The sequence below is a fragment of the Rhopilema esculentum genome, chromosome 10 (genome assembly GCF_057945365.1).
Source record: "Rhopilema esculentum isolate cy_ngs chromosome 10, ASM5794536v1, whole genome shotgun sequence".
In the NCBI taxonomy this organism is placed as follows: domain Eukaryota; kingdom Metazoa; phylum Cnidaria; class Scyphozoa; order Rhizostomeae; family Rhizostomatidae; genus Rhopilema; species Rhopilema esculentum.
This window is the reverse complement of record NC_142824.1, coordinates 5,313,798-5,333,270: the sequence shown is the minus strand read 5'-3', so window position 1 is coordinate 5,333,270 and position 19,473 is coordinate 5,313,798. Positions and strand designations below refer to the sequence as shown.

The following is a 19,473-nucleotide window of genomic DNA, read 5'->3' as shown; positions in this document are numbered from 1 at the left end:
GTGGCTTAACATTCCGGTCAAACAAAGATGAAACAAGTCGGACCCGAGAAACCCTTCGCTTTGCTTCTAATTCGTATAATCTTACCTGAATCGCAAAATATAATCTTACCTTGGTTAATATCTTAACTACTCGAATCTGAGACGCAAGAATCAGAAGACCATTTTATACTGACCAATAATTGAGTATGCAAATGTGCAAAAAAACCTAGCTTGATACATATAATAAATAGAAATTAACAGTAGCACTACTTTAGACGGCATCCAGTTGAATTCGCAACCAATATTACCTTTGATTGCTCTGATCTTGAGTAATGATAGAAGTATTGGCTGCACTCTTCAAAGCAGCTTTGTTTCAGTTGATATAACCCTTTTGCGGTAAGACCGGGTTGCCTGGAAAATAAACCGTTTCGACCTTGTAGAATAAAAAATATTTTAAAGGAAAATCAGTTGTTATTCTTTAAATGTGGTAACTGTAAAGCGATTTAACATTGAAGGCAAATAATACTGAAAAAGCCTTAATTTTTCTGCAACATTTCAAAACTTTTATCGAAGGAATCTCCCCATGTTTTAAAAGATCGGTATTAAGGCCTGAGCCGTTCGTATTTCCAGCACAAATAAAGCGCTTCTTTTAGAAAAACAAAACGAAAGTTTCCTCTTCACGAAAACCTTCAAAGGCATCTTGATTGGAACATTTCGTGTGATTTGGAGGCGGGTAGTATATGTTTACTGAAAATGATTGCAAGAAGTAAAAGCCAAGATCGAAATGGCAACAATGTTCTGAAGCTCTTTTCACAGAAAAAACGACGAATTGAAATAACATTTTCATAAAGTGAGTTGGCAGAGACGACGTTGAAGACAACAGATAAGAAAAGTTGGGCCAAGTATTAGATTAGTCGTAGTGTTTCCAACTAGGAAAATTAGACTTCAATTTCAAACATAGGCATAACTAGAACGTGAGCCGGTCTTATTTCTGATATCTTCATACCTGAAATCAGCAACAGACTTCAAGACATCATCGAGAAGAGACTCAAATGTGCAATCTTCGTCCTACAAGAAAAATTCACACAGTCGTGTTTAACTGAAAATTCTCCTCGGCCACAGCAAATGTTTGTTACTGTTTCATCTTTTACTTTATACACTTTTATGTGAAAGTGTTCCAAAAATATCGTGGGCTTGTCTCTCGACAACAAACTATGAGCCAACCAACTACTTGGTCTAGTGTTCGATAAACATATCAAAGATGCGCCCGTGGCTTTTTCCAATTTCAAAAACAAAACTATCACACGATGCTGTAATATTATTTGTTTCCTGTAAGATGAAATAAACATTTTAAGAGCTAGAGCTCCGCATAATAGAGTTGCATCACAAATTCAGCATAAAAGGCATGTTCCATGAGTTCTTGCAAAAAAACAATAATAAAAGCGTGCAATCAATTGGTGGATTCTGCGTATAATTCCGTAGTAAATATCACATTAAAATATACAAGGAACTATCCTGACATTTTTATGTCCAAAATATATCAAAGTTGATTGAAAGATGAAGCATATGGTGCTGGTGGTGAAAAAGCCGCATAAGCGTCTGAATTTGAAGGAAAAAAGGCGATCGGCTCCGACTTACATCACCAGGATCTTTGGAAGGTAGGTTCTTTACAATTTCACTTCTTGATGCAGGCCCTAGTGCCAGTCTATGCACCACCTCTTTTCTCAGAATATCTTTAGCATTGACTTCACCAATGCCAAGCACATGCCTCTCTCCTTCAAAAAACAGCAAGAGTATGTCATTCAAAGTGAATCTATAAAATCTCAGCAATTGACCCTTTTCTCAGATCCCAATCGCAACAAACAGGTAAGATTATTCACTTTTTATCCATGAAGAAATTAATGTTTTTGCCCACTTAACTATTACAAAATGTTCGATTTACAAGAAAATGTTTAAAATAGCCTTTATCTATGTGATCGCAACTTGCACAACAGCTTCGCTAGTTGCTAGAACGCATCATTGAATATTGACTATACGGCACATGGTAGGCCAAGATTCCTCAAACTTAGTCGTCTATCTTCGCAACAGTTAATCCGGAACTGACTCCAAAACAGCCAACAATTACAATAACATCAATTTTAGAAGATTTCAATAGAATTAAGTATTTACATCGCAAGCATATTTCTTAAAGTCACCAGAAAAATCGTATGAGAAAGGCTGTTTTTATCCGTGAACCGATAAAATTAGTAGAATTACGAAAAGTTCGATTGTAGAGAATTGCAGAGGGTTTGTTAGGAGATTTTCAAGGAACTTAAACATTTTGTTCGAATCAGTTAAAGTTCGAATAAAACGGGATGAAATGAGACAGAGCCGACTGCACCCTATTCCATTCTACCCTCAAAAACCAACAAAATTTGACAATGTGCCCTAATATGGGTGTTCCCTGCCCTCGGTCAAAACCAAGAGCATTTTCTTCCGTGGGCATCATTTGGGTAACGGTTGCATGGGTAAATATTAAAATCTTCCGCCATTTTACAGGGGCTCTCACTTAAGAAAGTAGAGTGGAGCTATCAATGTAAATGCAAAAATGTCTTTCGGCTTACCCAACACCGCCATGACTGTAAACAAAAATTCCTCAGAAATAACCACAGTTCTTCTTTGAGCATCCTAAATGGTAAAATAGAGAGCTTTAAGGACTTGAGAAGAGCCAGCCTAGTCCAATACACAAACTCTACCTACGTGGCTGCCTGTGAATGAAGATATTTTCGAAGGTTGTCTTTCTATAATGAAATCTCAACACGATACATGGCTGTATTATAAACGACATAAACAGGGATATCAGCCGAGAATGCGCAGTGCAAAATGCACAGTAATATTTCTATATTCGGTTGTGAGGTAGATAAAAGTGGGAACAAGGATTCTGCCAATATGTGTAGCTTAAGCGATTATGTACATTCATATTAGCAAAAAAATCACAAATAAAAGCCACAATTTGCAAATAAAATAGATTGAATAGATGTAGCATTTTATAAGGAAGATGAATTAATAGAAGCCGGCTGCAGTACTACTCAAAAAACTCGGTAGACAAAATGGAAAATTTGGGACTTGCCTCGTCCAAATCCGATTCTTTAAACCCCAAACTGAAATTAAAACAAAATTATCTAGTTAAATGAAAGGCACGAATCTCTTCGATACCAGTCCTATCCTACGTTTAAGTGTGGCTCCGGGTCGAGGCTCCTTAACGACCGTACTAAGGTTTAAATTCGCAACTAAAATTATTTACCGAGACACGACATTATGAATATGACTCATTTCTGGCAAAATAAGACGTTAAAACTAAAAAAGTTTTCCAAAAACGTGAAATATGTTATCTTTTTAGGGTTGTTCTAAGCTCCGAGTATTTGCTGTTTAGGCCTTTGTCCTTCTGTAAGGAGTACATAAAAGTTATGTATCGAAAGCTGACAAAAAAAATTATTTTGTCTATAGGAAAAGGTTCCAACGAAAGTATATAATAATGTTCAGTTTGAAACTGCTAAATCCCATTTAGTCGCCCCTCCAGGGGGGGGGGGGGGGGGTTATGTTAAGAGAAATGATCTGGCAAGTCGAATGCATATCGAAGACTTTTCAGCTAAGACTTTTGACTTAAATAAGGTAGAAAAACCTAACAATAATTGGATATCGATTTAGTGCGAGAGTGAGTTATCCTGAGAACGACTTTGAGGATTCAACCGTATGCAGATCGGCTGTTCCAGGATGAAAGAGCCAACTAGCAAAAAACCTTTACCTGATAAATGGGTGTAAAAACTGACGTGAATTTCTATACTAACCTAAGCCAGTTGAGCAAGCCATACTTGTCCAACAACGCGGTTAAGAAGTAATTACTGTCCATCAAGGCAGCAACAACCTAAAAAAGGGCAGCCATGGGTCAGCTTTTATATTCAAGAGTACAGGAATATAATGATAAGCAGTAAAGAATAGGGAGTCATGCAGAAATGTAGCAAAGTGGAACAATCTTACATCGAGTTTCAGACCGAGGGAAATCACAATGATTCAAATCTGCGTATGATCTCGATCACTATTCTTAAGGCTGTTGTTTAGTTTTCCCATGATTTCCCAAGGTGAAAAAAAATCTATCTTTCGAATTTCGAATTTGGTTCACAATAGCTGAAAAGGCATAAAGAAACATTTCTAAATACACGAGATCAGTTAAATATGATACCCTTTGGCTGAGATGTGGCCGCAAAAACAGAGTCTCTTTCTGGATCAAATTACTACAATTTGGTGTTGATTCATAACTTTATGAACCAGGTCAGAAAAACATTGTCCATTAGCAACCTTGAAATATTTCATTATTGGTCATATCTCATCTGATTTTGAACAGACGTGAATGGCTTAGCGCTTTAAGAGATTTTTTGATGGTTTTCTTTCATATATGTGCCCAAAATTACATAACTCTTAATACAGATTTTTGATGATGTCACACTTGGTTATTCTTTATGAAAGACGCTATAGAATATAGAATATAAAGCTCTAGAAGTGGAAAACCAAAAACAACGATTTTCTAAAGTAAAACGAGCCACAAGGAATGTTTTTATCTTCAAATTGTCTCTCAAAATGGTTTGATGATGCATTTAAACCGAATCCTTCCTCAACAGTCTGAAATTTTCAGCTCTGGTGAAAACATTGAAATCTATATACAGATACTGACACTGGCGAAGCACTTTTCAAATTGTAATAAGTATAAAAATACACACTTGAAGCATGATAATATCCTTGTCATACATTTCAGAAACACATCTGACGTTTTGGTAGTAGGAAACCTGTTGAAAAGAAATCAAGATTAAAGTTGAAAAGAATCAAGATTAAAGTCAAAATTGCAACAAAGGTTGGGACTACCTTTACTCTCGATCATAAACATTGCCTTTGTAAGTACAGATTATCTGCAGTGTGAACAAATGCTACGAAAATCATGAAATGGGTCCATCAATGTTGATAATGAATAGGCATTCAATGGAGGCTTAATAAAATGCATTACACACTGGCACCTACCAAATGTTGAAACTACTACAGCCGATAAACCAGATCACATTATACCAAACAAAGGGGAAGAAAATTGAATTGAAAAGGAATGAAAAGCAAATCCATACCTGATGTATTACAGCATATCCATTTCTCCGCCACATTCCTGCAGAAACCTGCGCAGCAAAAACCAAGGTGCGGAGCGGGTATTCCATCAAACTCAAAAGAATCTCATCTGACTGTAGATAAAGAAAGTTGTACAAACAAAATCAAAAAATAATGAATGGGAAGAGGGGAACGGGGGAATGGGGAAAAGGGGGAATGGGGGAACAGGGAAACGAGAGAATAGATACAGGCAACCTGTGGTTTTGTAGCACGCACAATACAGCGCCATAAAATAGGGGAAGAGTCCTGTTGAAGTTTTAAAACGATCCAATAGTGTGATTTACACAATGCTATTTTCTTTGAGTACTGTTATTTACCTAGTGAGTCGCGTGAGAATGCAGCATTGTGGTTAAAAGTTGCCCATAATTCTGAATTTCTTCTGAGTTGTCTCTGTTCTGCCTAATTGTTGAGCAAATACTTACAAACTTACATATATACTTACAACCAAGCAATGTTGAAATAACATGTTGCCACTTCTAGGGCAATGGGGACAAATCGCAACTGATGCGGTACACCTGCAAATATTACTGGTCATACCTCAGCTTTTTTCTTCCCAGAGAAATTAAAAAGCTCATCCAGTGACGCTCCATTCTTCACAGAGCAGGCAAGTACACCTGACGGATAGAAGAAAAGATGACCTAAGAAATTTTCGATGAATCCACATCATTACACAGATACAAAATACAAATGCGAATGCAGTATACTTCAGTATTCTGAATTAAATTTTGCATTGAAATAGTTGATTTTGATTATTGGCACAAATCTGGTTTAAAAAACACATTTTCTATATATTTGTCAAAACTTGCTCAGATGTGATGTGAGGCTATTAACGCGTTAGGTAATCGTTGTATCTTGTTAAATGCAAACATTCAATAAATTTATCCGTTGGTATCATCTGTGGCATGAAAACACTGCACCTTGTTCCCTCTAAGCTGCAATTTCATGATTTTATATCTATTCAATTTATACAAACAGACAACAATCCTTTTCACGAAAAACAGCAAATTAAACTAAAAAGTACAATATGCATTCGGTTGCTGGTGCCAAGTACAAACCTGGAACCCTTTTATGTTTACCAGTCCCACGGCTCTTTAGAGACTGGAAACACGAAGAGAATAAATAAAAATTGGGAGTTTTTTCATCAAACGATACATACCTGCAAGAAATCTGCTGAGGCCTAAGTGAACTGATACCGGCTGAGTTGACACGTCGCAAACAACTAGTTTGAATGCCGGGTCAACCTCTAGAAAATATTAGAAATTATCAGAATTTCTCAGTTACTGGAAACAGCTTTTGTATATCTAGGCAACTTAAGCAAGGCAAAAATTGTTCGCCTTTGAAGGTTAATCATATAATTAAATCAGTTCTGCTCCAGAAACGAGTTTGAAAAAAGGGGGGATGATGAAATCCACTTTCAACGTTTTATTAGTCTATCCTCTTTATTTCAACACCTTTAACTAAACAAAAAAGGCAAGTCTATTGCCATGTTTTCGGTGATGTATTGGGTACGAAAGAAAGCTAGCATCGAGAAAATATTACACAAGATACGTTTACAAAAGGAAACCACAAACGATTCAGAACCTAAAATAAATATTGCTGGTTTTCAATGGCATAAACTTCCTCTGAATAACCATAATAATAGAACCAGTACACCTACCAGAATGATTTTTATCCGCAAACTGCAAAGCTGGCGTTAACTTCAAGAGTATTCCCATACATTTTTCAATAACCTGTCTGAAAACTTCGGTCTGTGGAAGAAAAGTAAAATTAGAAAACTATGTTGCACATTGACAGGGTTTGGAAAATGTTTATCTTTTTTCAATAAAAGCGATGCAAACAAGGGATAGTCTCGGTATGGTGAATAAGGCCACATTCACACAGGGACAATTGTGTACCGTTCCATATCGTTCCGTTCCAAAATTGGAACGTTCAGGGATTGCATTCACGATGGCACATTTTAAATCGTACCGTTCCGTTCTAAAAAATAGAAAAACTCGCGTTACCGTGTGAACAGTTCATTTATTGTCCCAAATTTTGGAACGTTTTTGGAAACGGTACCAAATCGCTCGCGTGTGAATGGGGCTTAAGATTCTTTTGTCTGCTTGCGCATTTTCTTAAACAGGGCCGAGAAACAATGGCGTTTTGGGTGCTGATAATAGATGAAAGGGGAACATGGAGCGACAGGCCACAATAGAGGGCAAAATGGATACAATAAAATAACAACTTTTTACAAGAAATGAATTATTGGTACGACATTAGCTTATTATTAGCTTATCCTTATGTTCACTTAGCATATAGAACACTCGCTCCTTGGTATTTTCTGGGACCAAACCTCAACGTCTATGCAAGGAACAATGTCGTGAATTTCAATAATATGTGGTCCGTTTAAGTTTCCAAGCTAGCAACCGGCAATCACGTTGAAAAAACGGATATGAAAAGAAATACCATTTAAAAATACATAAGACCAACTACTTACGTCAGAAGTTGTCCAAGCAATCATAGCCTCGATCACGGGCATCATCCAAAGTTGCATAAGAAACCCCGTCTCCCAATTTGGTTCATATTCGATGTGAGTTACAAGTTTTCGAGTCACTTGCTCCATTCCCTGTATATAACAAGATAAAATAAAATGATTGGCCAGCAAAGCATTTAGTATTCCTTGCCTGTGTTCTCGACTCGATCAGTTGTCCATGCGGGGAAAAACAACCGGTTTTACTCTAAAGCAAAATTTCTTAAGCTTGGTTCAAATGCTTATACTTCTACCCTATGAATTTTTGTGCGTTAAGTGGGGTTGTCAAAAGATTACAGCTTAAATACAATGATTTGAGCGAATTTAACGAAATAGATTGGCTAAAATGGTCGGAAAAAGTTAAGATGATAAAATTCCGCAGTTAACTGACTTCAGCCGACCTTCACGACAAACAAAAATAAGTATATGCCTATCAAATTAATTGGAGCACACGCATTGAAAGTTGCTAGCACCCGGATTCAACCCGAACCGGATTCATCCCAATCCGGATTCAATGCAAGTTCGATTTAAACGACACGACAGCTTAAACCCAACCAGGATTTTCTTAACACGGGTTCACTTCAAGCTGGGCCGATCTACAGGTCAAAAAATAAACTTGGGGTCGATGGTTGATCTCAGGTTGAAAACTGCCACGTAAAGAAGGATTTGACAGTTCTTGTGACACCTGATGGATAGTAAGGCTGGGGTTGCAATTTCTAAGTAGAATACTCAAGGTGTGGCAAATAAAATAACAATTATTCAAAGTTGGTTTCATGAGAAACCGATGCCAACCTTTTTTGCAGAGGTACAATATTTTTAGATTGCATCCTTCTGATTTTAGTTTTTTATCTTTAAGAGATCTGGAATATACATTAGTTACTTAAAACATTATTTACGTTTGTAATAGGCTTCGCAATGGCTATGGTAATTGCGAGGGAAGTGAATTAACGAGAAAAAGCCGAAAGACTTTGCCTAACTCACCTGCATTCCTCTGAGTATCTTTGCAAACAAATCGAATGCACTTAAAAACACTGTACGAAATTCTTGCGTCCATTTTTCAGGCTTGTGATGAAGAAGATACCTAAATAAAATATTACCTTATAGAACTGACTCAGATATACGCAAAAATCAAGTAAAAGATCGCAAATAAAAAGGGAATTGATCTTAGTTTGTTAGAACAGATTCGACTGACGCTCTCAATACGTTATCTGAGGGGCGTCACGGCTTTAGTTTCCTACAGGGAACAGACCAAATTGAAATTCTGTAAAAGACGGATACATTTTGAGCATGGCTTACTGAGGTTGCATAAAAGGCAGTTTTTGTTTTGTCATTTTGCGTAAGCAAGGCTCAAAAGCGTTGGTCTCTCTGACAAAATCAAAATTCATTCCCAAACGTTTTCTAAATAAAAATCTACGAAAACTGCGAGAAATATGACAAAACAAACATTAAAAAGAGATACATTGACCAAGCAGTTACATACCCAAGATCATGCAGAATGTAGTACTCTCTCTTGAGCGATACAGAGCGTCCCCTCTTTCCAACTTGGAAATCGATGTAACCTCCATCTGTGTAGAAACAAAAACAAATTGAGACAACACGCTTTCAGGCCAATGAACGGAATGATATATGGTGATCTGTCATCCTTTTTGCTTGTTCGAGTGTAGGAATACCGTATTTCCTTTAATGAACGCCGCCCTTTGATAAACGCCGCACTCTACTGAACGCCGCATTTTCAGCCAAGCATATGTAATAAACGCCGCAGCGTTCTTTAGATGAAAAACGGCACGTTAGAATGTAATTTTAAAAAAACATCATAGCGTGATCACATTATCACTAAGAACAACAAGATAAGCAAAGATATAACTGGCTTGTTACCTGTTATGGCTTCATCTAATTGCTCAAGGAATGTACTAAAGACCACTTGCAAAAGATTGTAGTCCAACATTAACGACTGCGCCTGAGAAAGAGTGCGATTTTTATAAGATAGGTCTTCTATGGCTATCAGAATGTATATTCTGTTAAATTGAATATGATTTATTCACTGGTCAACATACGAGACATGGTCACAAATAACGAGTCAAAAGCTGCTAGAACCAAACACAAGCAAATTTGCATGTTATGTAATAAGACTTTGGAATCTAATTTGATGAGTGCAGCCTAATTCAACCAGTGAATATAACTGCAAAAACCTTTTTGCTTCCAACCACTGTGTCCCGCAGAATTCAGTTGGTCACCTAATTTCAATTGGTTAGATTATACAATGGGCTATTGTTATGTTTTCCAATCAGAAACAACAAAATTCTGATTGTAAACACTCTGCATCGAACCAGAGCCTACAGGGAACGGTTTACTGCCAGGAGTAAGTGTCTTTAAAGCTACCAAAAAAATAAAAACCAGGTGTAAAATAGATAGTATTATTCAATGCAAAGCAGAGGGAAGAATTGATGATGAGTTCACAAATAAAAAACCTACCAAAGAAGGCACAGTGAATATCTGTACGGACATTGATGATGCCTACGAAAATAAAAAATTTAATGAGATAAACGATACTAAAAAAATGGTTCTACTTCTACTACTACCATCATCGATAAGAACTATCAACTCCCCCTCCCCCCTCTGAGTTGTTATTCCTATTCTCAAGTCTCTTAAATTCACCTCTTTTTTGATAGCTGCTTTATCGGCGTGTAAAACACCATATTTCCTTTTATACTTAAAGTCGTTTTATTTAGCACACCTTAAAACTTCGTTCTAATTCGATCATTCTCCTGATTTTTTTCGCTTTCAACCTTCTCTAGATTTTATTTCATATCTCCCAACCCTAAACTTCTCACTGGTTATTTGAATCCGCTCTCGTACAATCTCATCCCATTAGGTTTCAAAACAAAATTCAAAGAACGTGGTAATCTTTACCGATATCCCATGATCATGATCATCCTCTATGAAGTCATTCATTATCAAGTTGTAGACCTGCAAATTAAAAGAGATGCATAAAAAACAGATTTCCAAATCAAAATAACGAACAACATTTGAATCTTCTCCAAAACAAAATTATAACCTTTATAAATAGCAAAATAGTGATTGTTCTTTAGAATTCATGTTTTTCTCACTGGTCACGACTGAGCAAAAACACGGCTAATGCGTAAATAGAAAAAACTGTAATCTAAAGTTTGGACTCCTGTTCTCATTTCTTGATCGTTAAGAGATTTCATTCCCAACTCCTTTCATTGCCAATATTGTTAATCATCCTAGGGTGCTTGTTTGTGAGGGTGTTTAAGCGAGAAGCACTCATCTCACAAGAGGTTTGACCTTAATTTTCTAATAATAATAGCACGAAATCCCGCTGGACTTCATAAAGCTATGAACTTTTGAGGGGCCTAGGAAGGCAATATATGGTACAAATAATTGGGTTCTCAATTATTTTTGTTGAACACTATACACTAAATAATCCGACATTCCTTTCTAAAATTTGAGAAAGTGTATATCCCTAAATTTTCTTCAGGACAAGGGGCGTCTTCAAGGGAAGAAGAGGTGTACATTTGTGTTCGTTATACAGAAGAGAAAGCATTCGCTAGTGTGGCATACATTTGAACCTAATTCAACTGTAGTAAGCTCAATTTGTGCGATGATGTGTAGAGGCATACCTTCGCAAACGAAACAGCAAATTTTTTCTTCCCATATGCATCCACTAAAACACTATATATATGAAGATACAAAATTTAGTAGATCAAACGCTAGCTTTGTTCTCAATCAGTCAGGCAGTGTCCCTGTTTATTTTTGTAAAGGGCATCATCTGACCAGTTGTTTCAAAATCAGGCCATTCAAAAAATGAAAATCGAATGCAAGCTGCAAAATATTATTAAATGCACAGGAAGCAACGAATCTAATAAATCCATTAACAACCAAACTTAATCTAACACGATTTAAAATTCTTACAAAATTTCAAATTTTAGATGTCATCCTCACAATTCAATCAAGTTTAAATATACCTTCATAACTCTACACAGATTTAATATCTAGTCTAAAAAATTCCCAAATCTTTGTATAGAGTCCGCCTAACCGTTCAAGTCACTGGGTGTATCATCAAATTGTGGTGATGCTCTCACAATAATCAAATAAAATTCAAACGATTGGTTTTATACCTGTTCATGAAAAGCTGATGACAACCACTTCTTGCCACTATAAAAAAGATAGGTTTAGGATATACAGTTGCAATGGGAAAAGAAAAGTTAATTCTTTACAGTCAATAACAAGTCACTCAGCAACTAAGAGATGTTCCTGCAACCTAAAGGAATAAAAAAATCAATAACATTTGGGCTGGTCTGTTGTTAAAAAGTTTAACTTTCCGAAAACTTATAGGTGCAAAAAGAAAGGCACTGCACAAAATGTTTTCGAAAAATGAATATGCCATTTCAACTATTAACGTGTATTCATGCTCTGAAATATAATATTGTTTTTCCACAGTCATAACAGTTAAGAATTAACTCATAGACAGTTATGCGCTCTTTTTGTGAACAGGTATGTTAAACTCAACATAATAAAGTGACTGAATATTTACATCATAAAATGCACTCAATCTAGGTCAACATCAAATTTTTTACGAACATCTACTTAGAGACTTAAAATTGCTAAAAGGTTGTATTGATCTGTTTAGTTAGACAATTTTTTCCGGTTACTTATGTGTCTTGAAAAGTTTTGGAAAATGACCTTGTACTTTAAAAACAAGAAAAGCTGTCTGCCACCAAGAAGCTTTTGACAGAAAAGCAAGAAAATAAATATCAGTTTGTGTGTTTACTAGCCAAAATGTCAGGCAGGTATATATCTTTTTTACTTTTTTAGGAAACCTCGAAATATGTCTAACGATGAAACTAGCTAACTTTTATTCTTTCATTTTAATTGTGAGGATTTGATACTAAGAGCTCTTTACTATTTCGAACAGTTTATCTACCGTGCAACTCATTTCAGAACTTTTAAAAAGAAATTTGAAATAAAAAGCTGCAAAATTATACAGAATATTCAAAAGTAATTTAGAAACTCATGGGGACTGATAAATATTACAACTAAAGTATTCACTTAGATTTAATATACTTAATTTGGAGATCAGATTGTTTTGTTATATACCTTTCCAAAGTGAAGTATCTGCTACTAGTATTACATCCAACAAAGGCTCCACTCTTGGAGGAATAACGTTCAATGTCAGCTCACACAATATCCTTCTTAAGCCATCTGAAAAGGTAATGCCATGATGTCAGTCAGTATAAATGCTTGCTAATTCATAGTCATATTGGGTCTTATACATATAATTCAGTCATATAATTCAGTGATGTTAAAGGTAATGTGTCCAGATATAGCAAGCGACTCTGCGGTGGTTTTTAGAAACATGTGATTTTTAATGTCATCGCCCCAGTCATTACGGTCGTTCTGTTTATTTATCCTGCTACGAGGTTAGCTTTTCATGTGAGCAGTTTTGCATTACAAGAATACTAACCAATCGCGAACTGTTATTTTGATGGGTGGCTTGACAAGTTGAGTATATGCAGTCCTTTTATATGGACACATTACCTTTAAGGTTGAAGACAAGAGTTGTATTCTATCTTCATTTAGCAACCTTCCTAGAATCTGTTCGCATTATTTGGCTTTCAATTCTAATTCATTCGAGTGGCTTCAGAATTAAAGTAAAAATTTATCATTTTTTAAGATGTACACTCTTTTACATATATACAAAAGATAGGGCAACAAAAACAAACATGATATAAAGTGCTTATAACGCAGAAGGAAATTGACAAGGAATTCGATGACCCTGTGCACAGCAATCAGCTTTCAAAATTCTAATGTCATACAATTCCAAATTCAGTATCAACTGTGTTTACTGCATCTGTTGGTGTGTCTGGGTTGCAATTGTACCAATAAATGTTACCTGAATAAGATGTGACTTTGTTCAGTAGTTTGAGCATGTCAATTGCAGCAACTTGTTGGGCAATGATATCTTGGTGTATTGCTTCACAGGCTAAAGGATCTTTGCCATTCCTTGATGTACGTGCCTTTGAAATAAAAAGTATTTTAAACATCTATAACTGAGAACAGGCAATCTATTTTGCAGATCATGTCAAAAGAAGATCCTGAAATTTTAGCCTAGTTTTGGTAGCATTGCTAATGTAGCTGCAAAAATCGAAATTCATAAAATCACGTATCAAAGTTGAAACCATTGAAATCATTTGATCATGCTGATTCGTAAATGATCCTTTCTAGTGAGCCTGTTCCAAATATCCATGTATTAACAATTTCCTTATGACAAAAAGAAATATAAAAAAATGAAAATAAATTTTACAGACAAAAGAAGATTAGCTATATATCAGTGTCTCTACTCTTCCGAAGGAAATTTTAGTAAAAAAACGGCAGAGAACATTAACAGAAACAAGAAAACATAAAGAATTTGAAGTCTTTATAATTTTCATAAGAATTCAATGTAGAAATCTTCTTTGCCCACATAATCATCTCTAAAAAAAGACAATATATCTAACTTAGCAAGAAAACAGATTGCTTATACAAACCTTTACATCCTCACAAACTTTTACACAAGCGTCTTTGGTTCCACTATATATCATTGATCTTCCCTGTTGAAATAGAAATGAGGCAAGCTAAAAGATATAACTCTATGCTGTATGTGAATCATCTTCATAGAAAATTAGGATAGCAAAGTAAGAACAAGAACAATTTACACTGTTATACATTTGCCATTCAAGCATTAACCATTAGTTTTCCTGGAATTTCCCAGCAATGATGGCTTTTCTGAATATTGTTCAGATAATTCAGCTTGATTCAGACAATTTTTTTTCTTTTTATACAACGGAAAAGAGTTTGTCAAGATGTCTTAAAAAACCTGTTACAAGAATTTTCGAAAGTTGATTGTACATAACTTAATTGAACACCACAAAATATTTCAAAATATGCAAAATCATGAAGTCATGAACAAAGACCAAAAATCCTGTGCACATGTTGTTTACTTTGCAAATTCAGCGACATTTAATGATGCACTTTTTAACTATATTAAATGACATGCATCTCAACCAAAGTAAAGCTGATTGGATAACTGGAATAAAAAAGACCAAATCTCAGGAAAAACAAGCCTAACAAAATTACAAACAAGATGAAAAAGGCCAAGAAAAGTTAGCAACTCAAGGAAAGTTGCTAACTTTGAATCCAAGATTATCGCAATTTGAGCTGGATACAGAACTGTGTTACTCAATTTTGTCAAGAGGAAAATTCAGTGAATAATACTACCACCAAAACAGGTGAAACCTATTGCTAATAAAGGGCATTGAGTTATGATAAAAGGAGGGGGCATACCAAAATATGCTGAGTCATGATTTTAGTGCTGCAAAGCTATTGGTAAACAGGGGTTGATTTTAGTATCGCATGAAGTTGTCTCGTACTGATTTACAAAACAGTTTCTGTCAATAGCAAGTTGTCAACAACAGATTCCAATGTGAAAATGACCCTCTGTAGAAGAAGCACATACTAAAAAACCATTTTAAAGTGTAGCATTTAATAAGCAAGCAAGGTTCAGGCTAAACTTTGATGCAGTTGGCCTCAAACTCATTCCAACCTCAAACTCATTTCAATTGCATTTTTTAAAAGACTGTGAAGACAGGCAGATGGGTGATGAAGATTTGATGGGTGTTGAAGATTTGAGTAAAGCTTTTTAAAAGTGGCAAATCCACCAGTGTTACCTCTTTATCTACAATTGTAGCATATCGAATAGCTTCTGATTTGTCACATCCAATTGCTTGCTGCAATGTCCGGATAACCTATAATGGGGATATTTGAATACATAGTTCCATAAACAAAACAACAAAATTAAACTAATGTTTTCAAAATTGAGCAGTCATAAAAGGAACTCTTCCACAGATTTTAGTAATCTAACCAGGCCATTTCATAGGAAAAAATCAACATAGGCAGTAGGAAAAGTTGATGCAAAGCTCATGAAGATTACTGGCTTGATAATGCTTCCTACAGAAATCCCATAAAAGTAACTAGGAGATATCTAGTCTAGATCATTTCATGATTTCCTAGCTTTTGCATATCTAAATGGGTAATTCATATAATTTTGCAAACAAAGAAAGAAGTTGGATAGATGAGTAGAAGGTACTTCAATAAGTGGGTTCGAATTTCTACCCGAAAGAGGACTGCATCAGATGAAATATATTTTCAAATCAGTTGGTGACTAAATAGAATGTAAAAATATCTAATGTGCACAGATAATATCTTTCAATGTAAAGGAGGACAATTATTTTTTAACTATCACCTTTTATTGTGTTTCCATAAACTTACCTGATCATAAGTGTGTACTTCATCATTATAAAGCATGCACATGTAGGTAGCATTATGTCTAGGTCTATGATGAAAAATACTATACTATAAAAAGGCTGTTACAGAGAATTGCCAATTTACTTGCTGATACATATACAGAGATAGATCTGCTACAGTAATCTTCCAAGAAAATGCAAAAAGTACTTTGGTGCTTTGGTACTTTTGATTATATAAAGTTCTGCCTCTCAGTAAAAATTCCTAGAAATAGATTTCTTAACCCTATCCAGACTAGGCTTTTTGAAACTTTCGGGAGACTAGGTAATTTCTTCGTCCATCTAGCTAGGACAATGAACTTTGTTTGGATGGTACTCTTATCTATTCTCCACATTTTAGTACTATTGTTTCATTTTTAAGTCACGTGGTCTAACGATGACATCATCGTAATGGCGGCCGGGTGGAGCAAAAATTTAGAAAATATTAGAAAATCTTAAAAAATTGGTTTAAGATTTTTAAATAAGCAAATTTAATGCATTTTCTAACAGAAACAAGAAGAATGACACAATTTTAATGTTATTTCTCAAAATTATTAACGTTCCAACACAAGCACTCAACATATTTTGTATTTGGCAACATATAGCTCTTTCTATATAACTAAATCATCGATACAACCAAATGTCATGTTTAAGTTCATTTTTGATGCCTTAGCAGACAAATTAATCTTAACTGCCATGGCTCATACCATCAACTTAAGTTTTATTAAATTAACACCTATAAATATGTCAACAAATGTGTGCGCATGCGCAGCAGAAAACCAGTTTTAATACCAGTTTTTACTGCCACATTCCCAACCAATATGCTTTGTTCTATTCTAAACATTTGAAGTTATTTATCTGCATATGACAAACCTCCTCAGCTCTTCTGGCAAATTCTCATACTGGCCATCATCATTCCATAAAATCATATCAACACAATATTGTAGCAATTCTTGGTACATAAACGTTGCTCTCTCTATAACACCACTTGGTAACAGTCTTTTGGGATCCTATGCGAGGCGAAAAAAGGTTCAAATTTTAAAAACCATATATAACATAGTTTTAGCATAACAAAACTTTTACATGCTGTCAAAGACATTCTTGAAGATTTTACTTGTAAAATTGTACACATTTGAAAACCTAAACTATCTTTTGAACAGCCACCCCGAGTGCAGGTATGCAGTCCTGGTATTAGGCGTGCAATCGCATGCGCACACCTCCATACATGCCAACTTGCAAGGGGTTCTTCCTATGGCACTCACAATACCATGTTTTGCACAACTATTCTTTTTCCCCTCTGTTTCTTTCATTTTTTGTTTATTTTCTCTAAAGTAATTTTTAACTTCTTGTGTGTGTTACTTTGATGACACTTTTTTTTTTTGGGGGGGGGGGGGGGGGATTATAACTCTTTAAGGCCCAGTTTCCATTTAACTGTTTTCATATATGTTTCCGTTTTATCATTCAATTTTGCTATTTTCTTCAACACATAACCCTCAGCCACTCCATTTCGGTCAAAACGATAACCTGGGTGTTTCCATCACCCCATTTCTTACGGAAATCAAAATCTAAACAGACTAATGGCAACAGGGCCTAAAAAACGTTTTGTTGAATTATTTCATTTTCAAGAAAGTGCTTACACTAATACACCAAAGGCAACAGGAAAAATAGCATATATCACAAACACACCTTTTCAGTAACATTAATGCTTCCATGTAAATGTAGTTCACAATAGGGATCTTTCTTCCAGGCCTCCACATCACCACAATCACAGTAACCACCATTCCCACTTGATGTATGAATCTAATCATATTTGAAAATGTTATATCAAACTGAAATAAGCCGACCAATGTTCAAATATGGAGGTCAACAAATAAGAAACTACTGACATACTACAAAAGCCTAATGAAAGTTTTGGGACTTACTCAGCCTTGAAGGTTCTAAAGGGTGCTTAAACAAGAGGGGGTTTTAGAGGCAGGGCCTTTCAAGATCTGTCTATATTTCAAGATTGTACCAAAAACCTAGACTATTAGTTGGCAAATTGGTTAGTTGCTGATTAAACTGGCATTTTTGCCTGATGGTTGCTTTCTCATTTCCATATCGACTTGACCAGTGATGCTAGAAAATTGGCTAGTTATACAGGCCTAGCCATTTGTATTTTTGTAGGTAAGCTATGAATTGCTCCCCTCATTTGCTGAGGCGAGCTAAATCAGTAATACAAAGAATGTACTTTAAAGACAATCAACAAATGACTTAAGCCCCTTTAGTATCTGTTGGTTGCCTTTAATAGCCTCCATCAGGAGTATGCTGTTTTACTTCTTTCAATTTTTATTTGTTTTAACCGTGACTTAGGCACCCCCTTTAACTGAAGTATTTGAAAGGACAGACTCTTTCAGTTCTATGTAAAGCTGGCACAACATAAAAACAATAATTATCTTGCCAAACAATCTTTTTGTTGTATAGAATTTGAAAATGGCTTTGTAAAACAAATTTTGAAACAAACTTAAGTTATTCGTCTAGCACTCTTCAGATTATAAAACGTCAGAACATAGCTGGAAAACTCTACGCTAAAATACCCAGTTTTGGATCAAAATAGTCCATTCAGAAAACGCAAGCACATGACTGTTGAGGTTGTCAAATCAGTGCTGCTTTCCTATTGAAAATGTTACCAACAGAGTCCTAAGGTGAAAACGAACTCCTTCTGTCTTCACAAAAACGGTCTGTCATGTTATATAGCAGATAAATTCACAAACTGCTAGATGAAACGATGATCAGGCTTTGCCAAAAAAGCGAAACATGTTGCCATTATAGTTTTTCACCCAATCTGGGTTTTTCAGTAAATGCCGCTGGATAGTGGAATTCCATGTTTTGGTTGTCGTTTTTGATCTGCAAGACAGAGTACCCTATTCTTTTTGAGGGATGGTTTTGTTTCTACTGCTAGAAGGGACCTGCTGTTTTATTATATCCCCCAATCTACAATTCCTACCAATTTCTTCGACTTTCCTTTCAAAAATATGTCTGTTTTCTTAACATTGAAAGGTTCTAATCACTACAAATGTACCTTTCGCTTAACTATCCTTTTCCAAATAGATCGAAGTTTGTGCCTATCATAACAAAAAATCCCCCACAAGCAAAAAGTTAATTGCGAAAAATGCAATGATGGGATAAATCACTGTTACAAAAATAAACCAAATAACCCTTGTATGTTTTCAGGGTTCTCTGAATAGGAAAAGGGCAAATGAATGGAAAATTTAGGGAGGTGATTCTCCCTTCATGTTATGTTTAGGAGAGCAATTCATAGCTCCCCTCAGGTTGGGAGGGGAGCTTGGAGGCGCACGAGCTATCGCTCGCCTCAAACAGCCAGGTCTGATTACAGAGTTCTAAAGTGATTGCATCACAAATAGCTATTTAGAAATTTTCCAATTTTGAAATACCTCTAAATGTGCAAATCATAAATTTGCCTGT

At 35.5% G+C, this 19,473-nt stretch overlaps 1 protein-coding gene across 1 annotated transcript in view; it reads right to left on the bottom strand.

Moving 5' to 3' along the window:
• Positions 1-19,473, bottom strand: part of LOC135687017 (E3 ubiquitin-protein ligase UBR2) — a 36,057-nt gene that overhangs the window by 14,403 nt on the left and 2,181 nt on the right. The window contains exons 3-28 of the mRNA XM_065203448.2: positions 17,698-17,811; positions 16,885-17,021; positions 16,001-16,064; positions 15,400-15,477; positions 14,221-14,283; positions 13,587-13,710; positions 12,791-12,895; positions 11,812-11,848; positions 11,314-11,365; positions 10,583-10,639; positions 10,145-10,186; positions 9,548-9,629; positions 9,153-9,237; positions 8,654-8,753; positions 7,640-7,768; positions 6,821-6,911; positions 6,320-6,406; positions 5,701-5,777; positions 5,127-5,237; positions 4,734-4,799; positions 3,807-3,883; positions 3,089-3,119; positions 2,583-2,646; positions 1,618-1,754; positions 986-1,047; positions 288-390 (exon numbers count right to left, since the gene is read on the bottom strand). Coding sequence (XP_065059520.2) covers positions 288-390; positions 986-1,047; positions 1,618-1,754; positions 2,583-2,646; positions 3,089-3,119; positions 3,807-3,883; positions 4,734-4,799; positions 5,127-5,237; positions 5,701-5,777; positions 6,320-6,406; positions 6,821-6,911; positions 7,640-7,768; positions 8,654-8,753; positions 9,153-9,237; positions 9,548-9,629; positions 10,145-10,186; positions 10,583-10,639; positions 11,314-11,365; positions 11,812-11,848; positions 12,791-12,895; positions 13,587-13,710; positions 14,221-14,283; positions 15,400-15,477; positions 16,001-16,064; positions 16,885-17,021; positions 17,698-17,811 — 2,175 coding nt within the window. The remainder of the gene's footprint in view (positions 1-287; positions 391-985; positions 1,048-1,617; positions 1,755-2,582; positions 2,647-3,088; positions 3,120-3,806; positions 3,884-4,733; positions 4,800-5,126; positions 5,238-5,700; positions 5,778-6,319; positions 6,407-6,820; positions 6,912-7,639; positions 7,769-8,653; positions 8,754-9,152; positions 9,238-9,547; positions 9,630-10,144; positions 10,187-10,582; positions 10,640-11,313; positions 11,366-11,811; positions 11,849-12,790; positions 12,896-13,586; positions 13,711-14,220; positions 14,284-15,399; positions 15,478-16,000; positions 16,065-16,884; positions 17,022-17,697; positions 17,812-19,473) is intronic.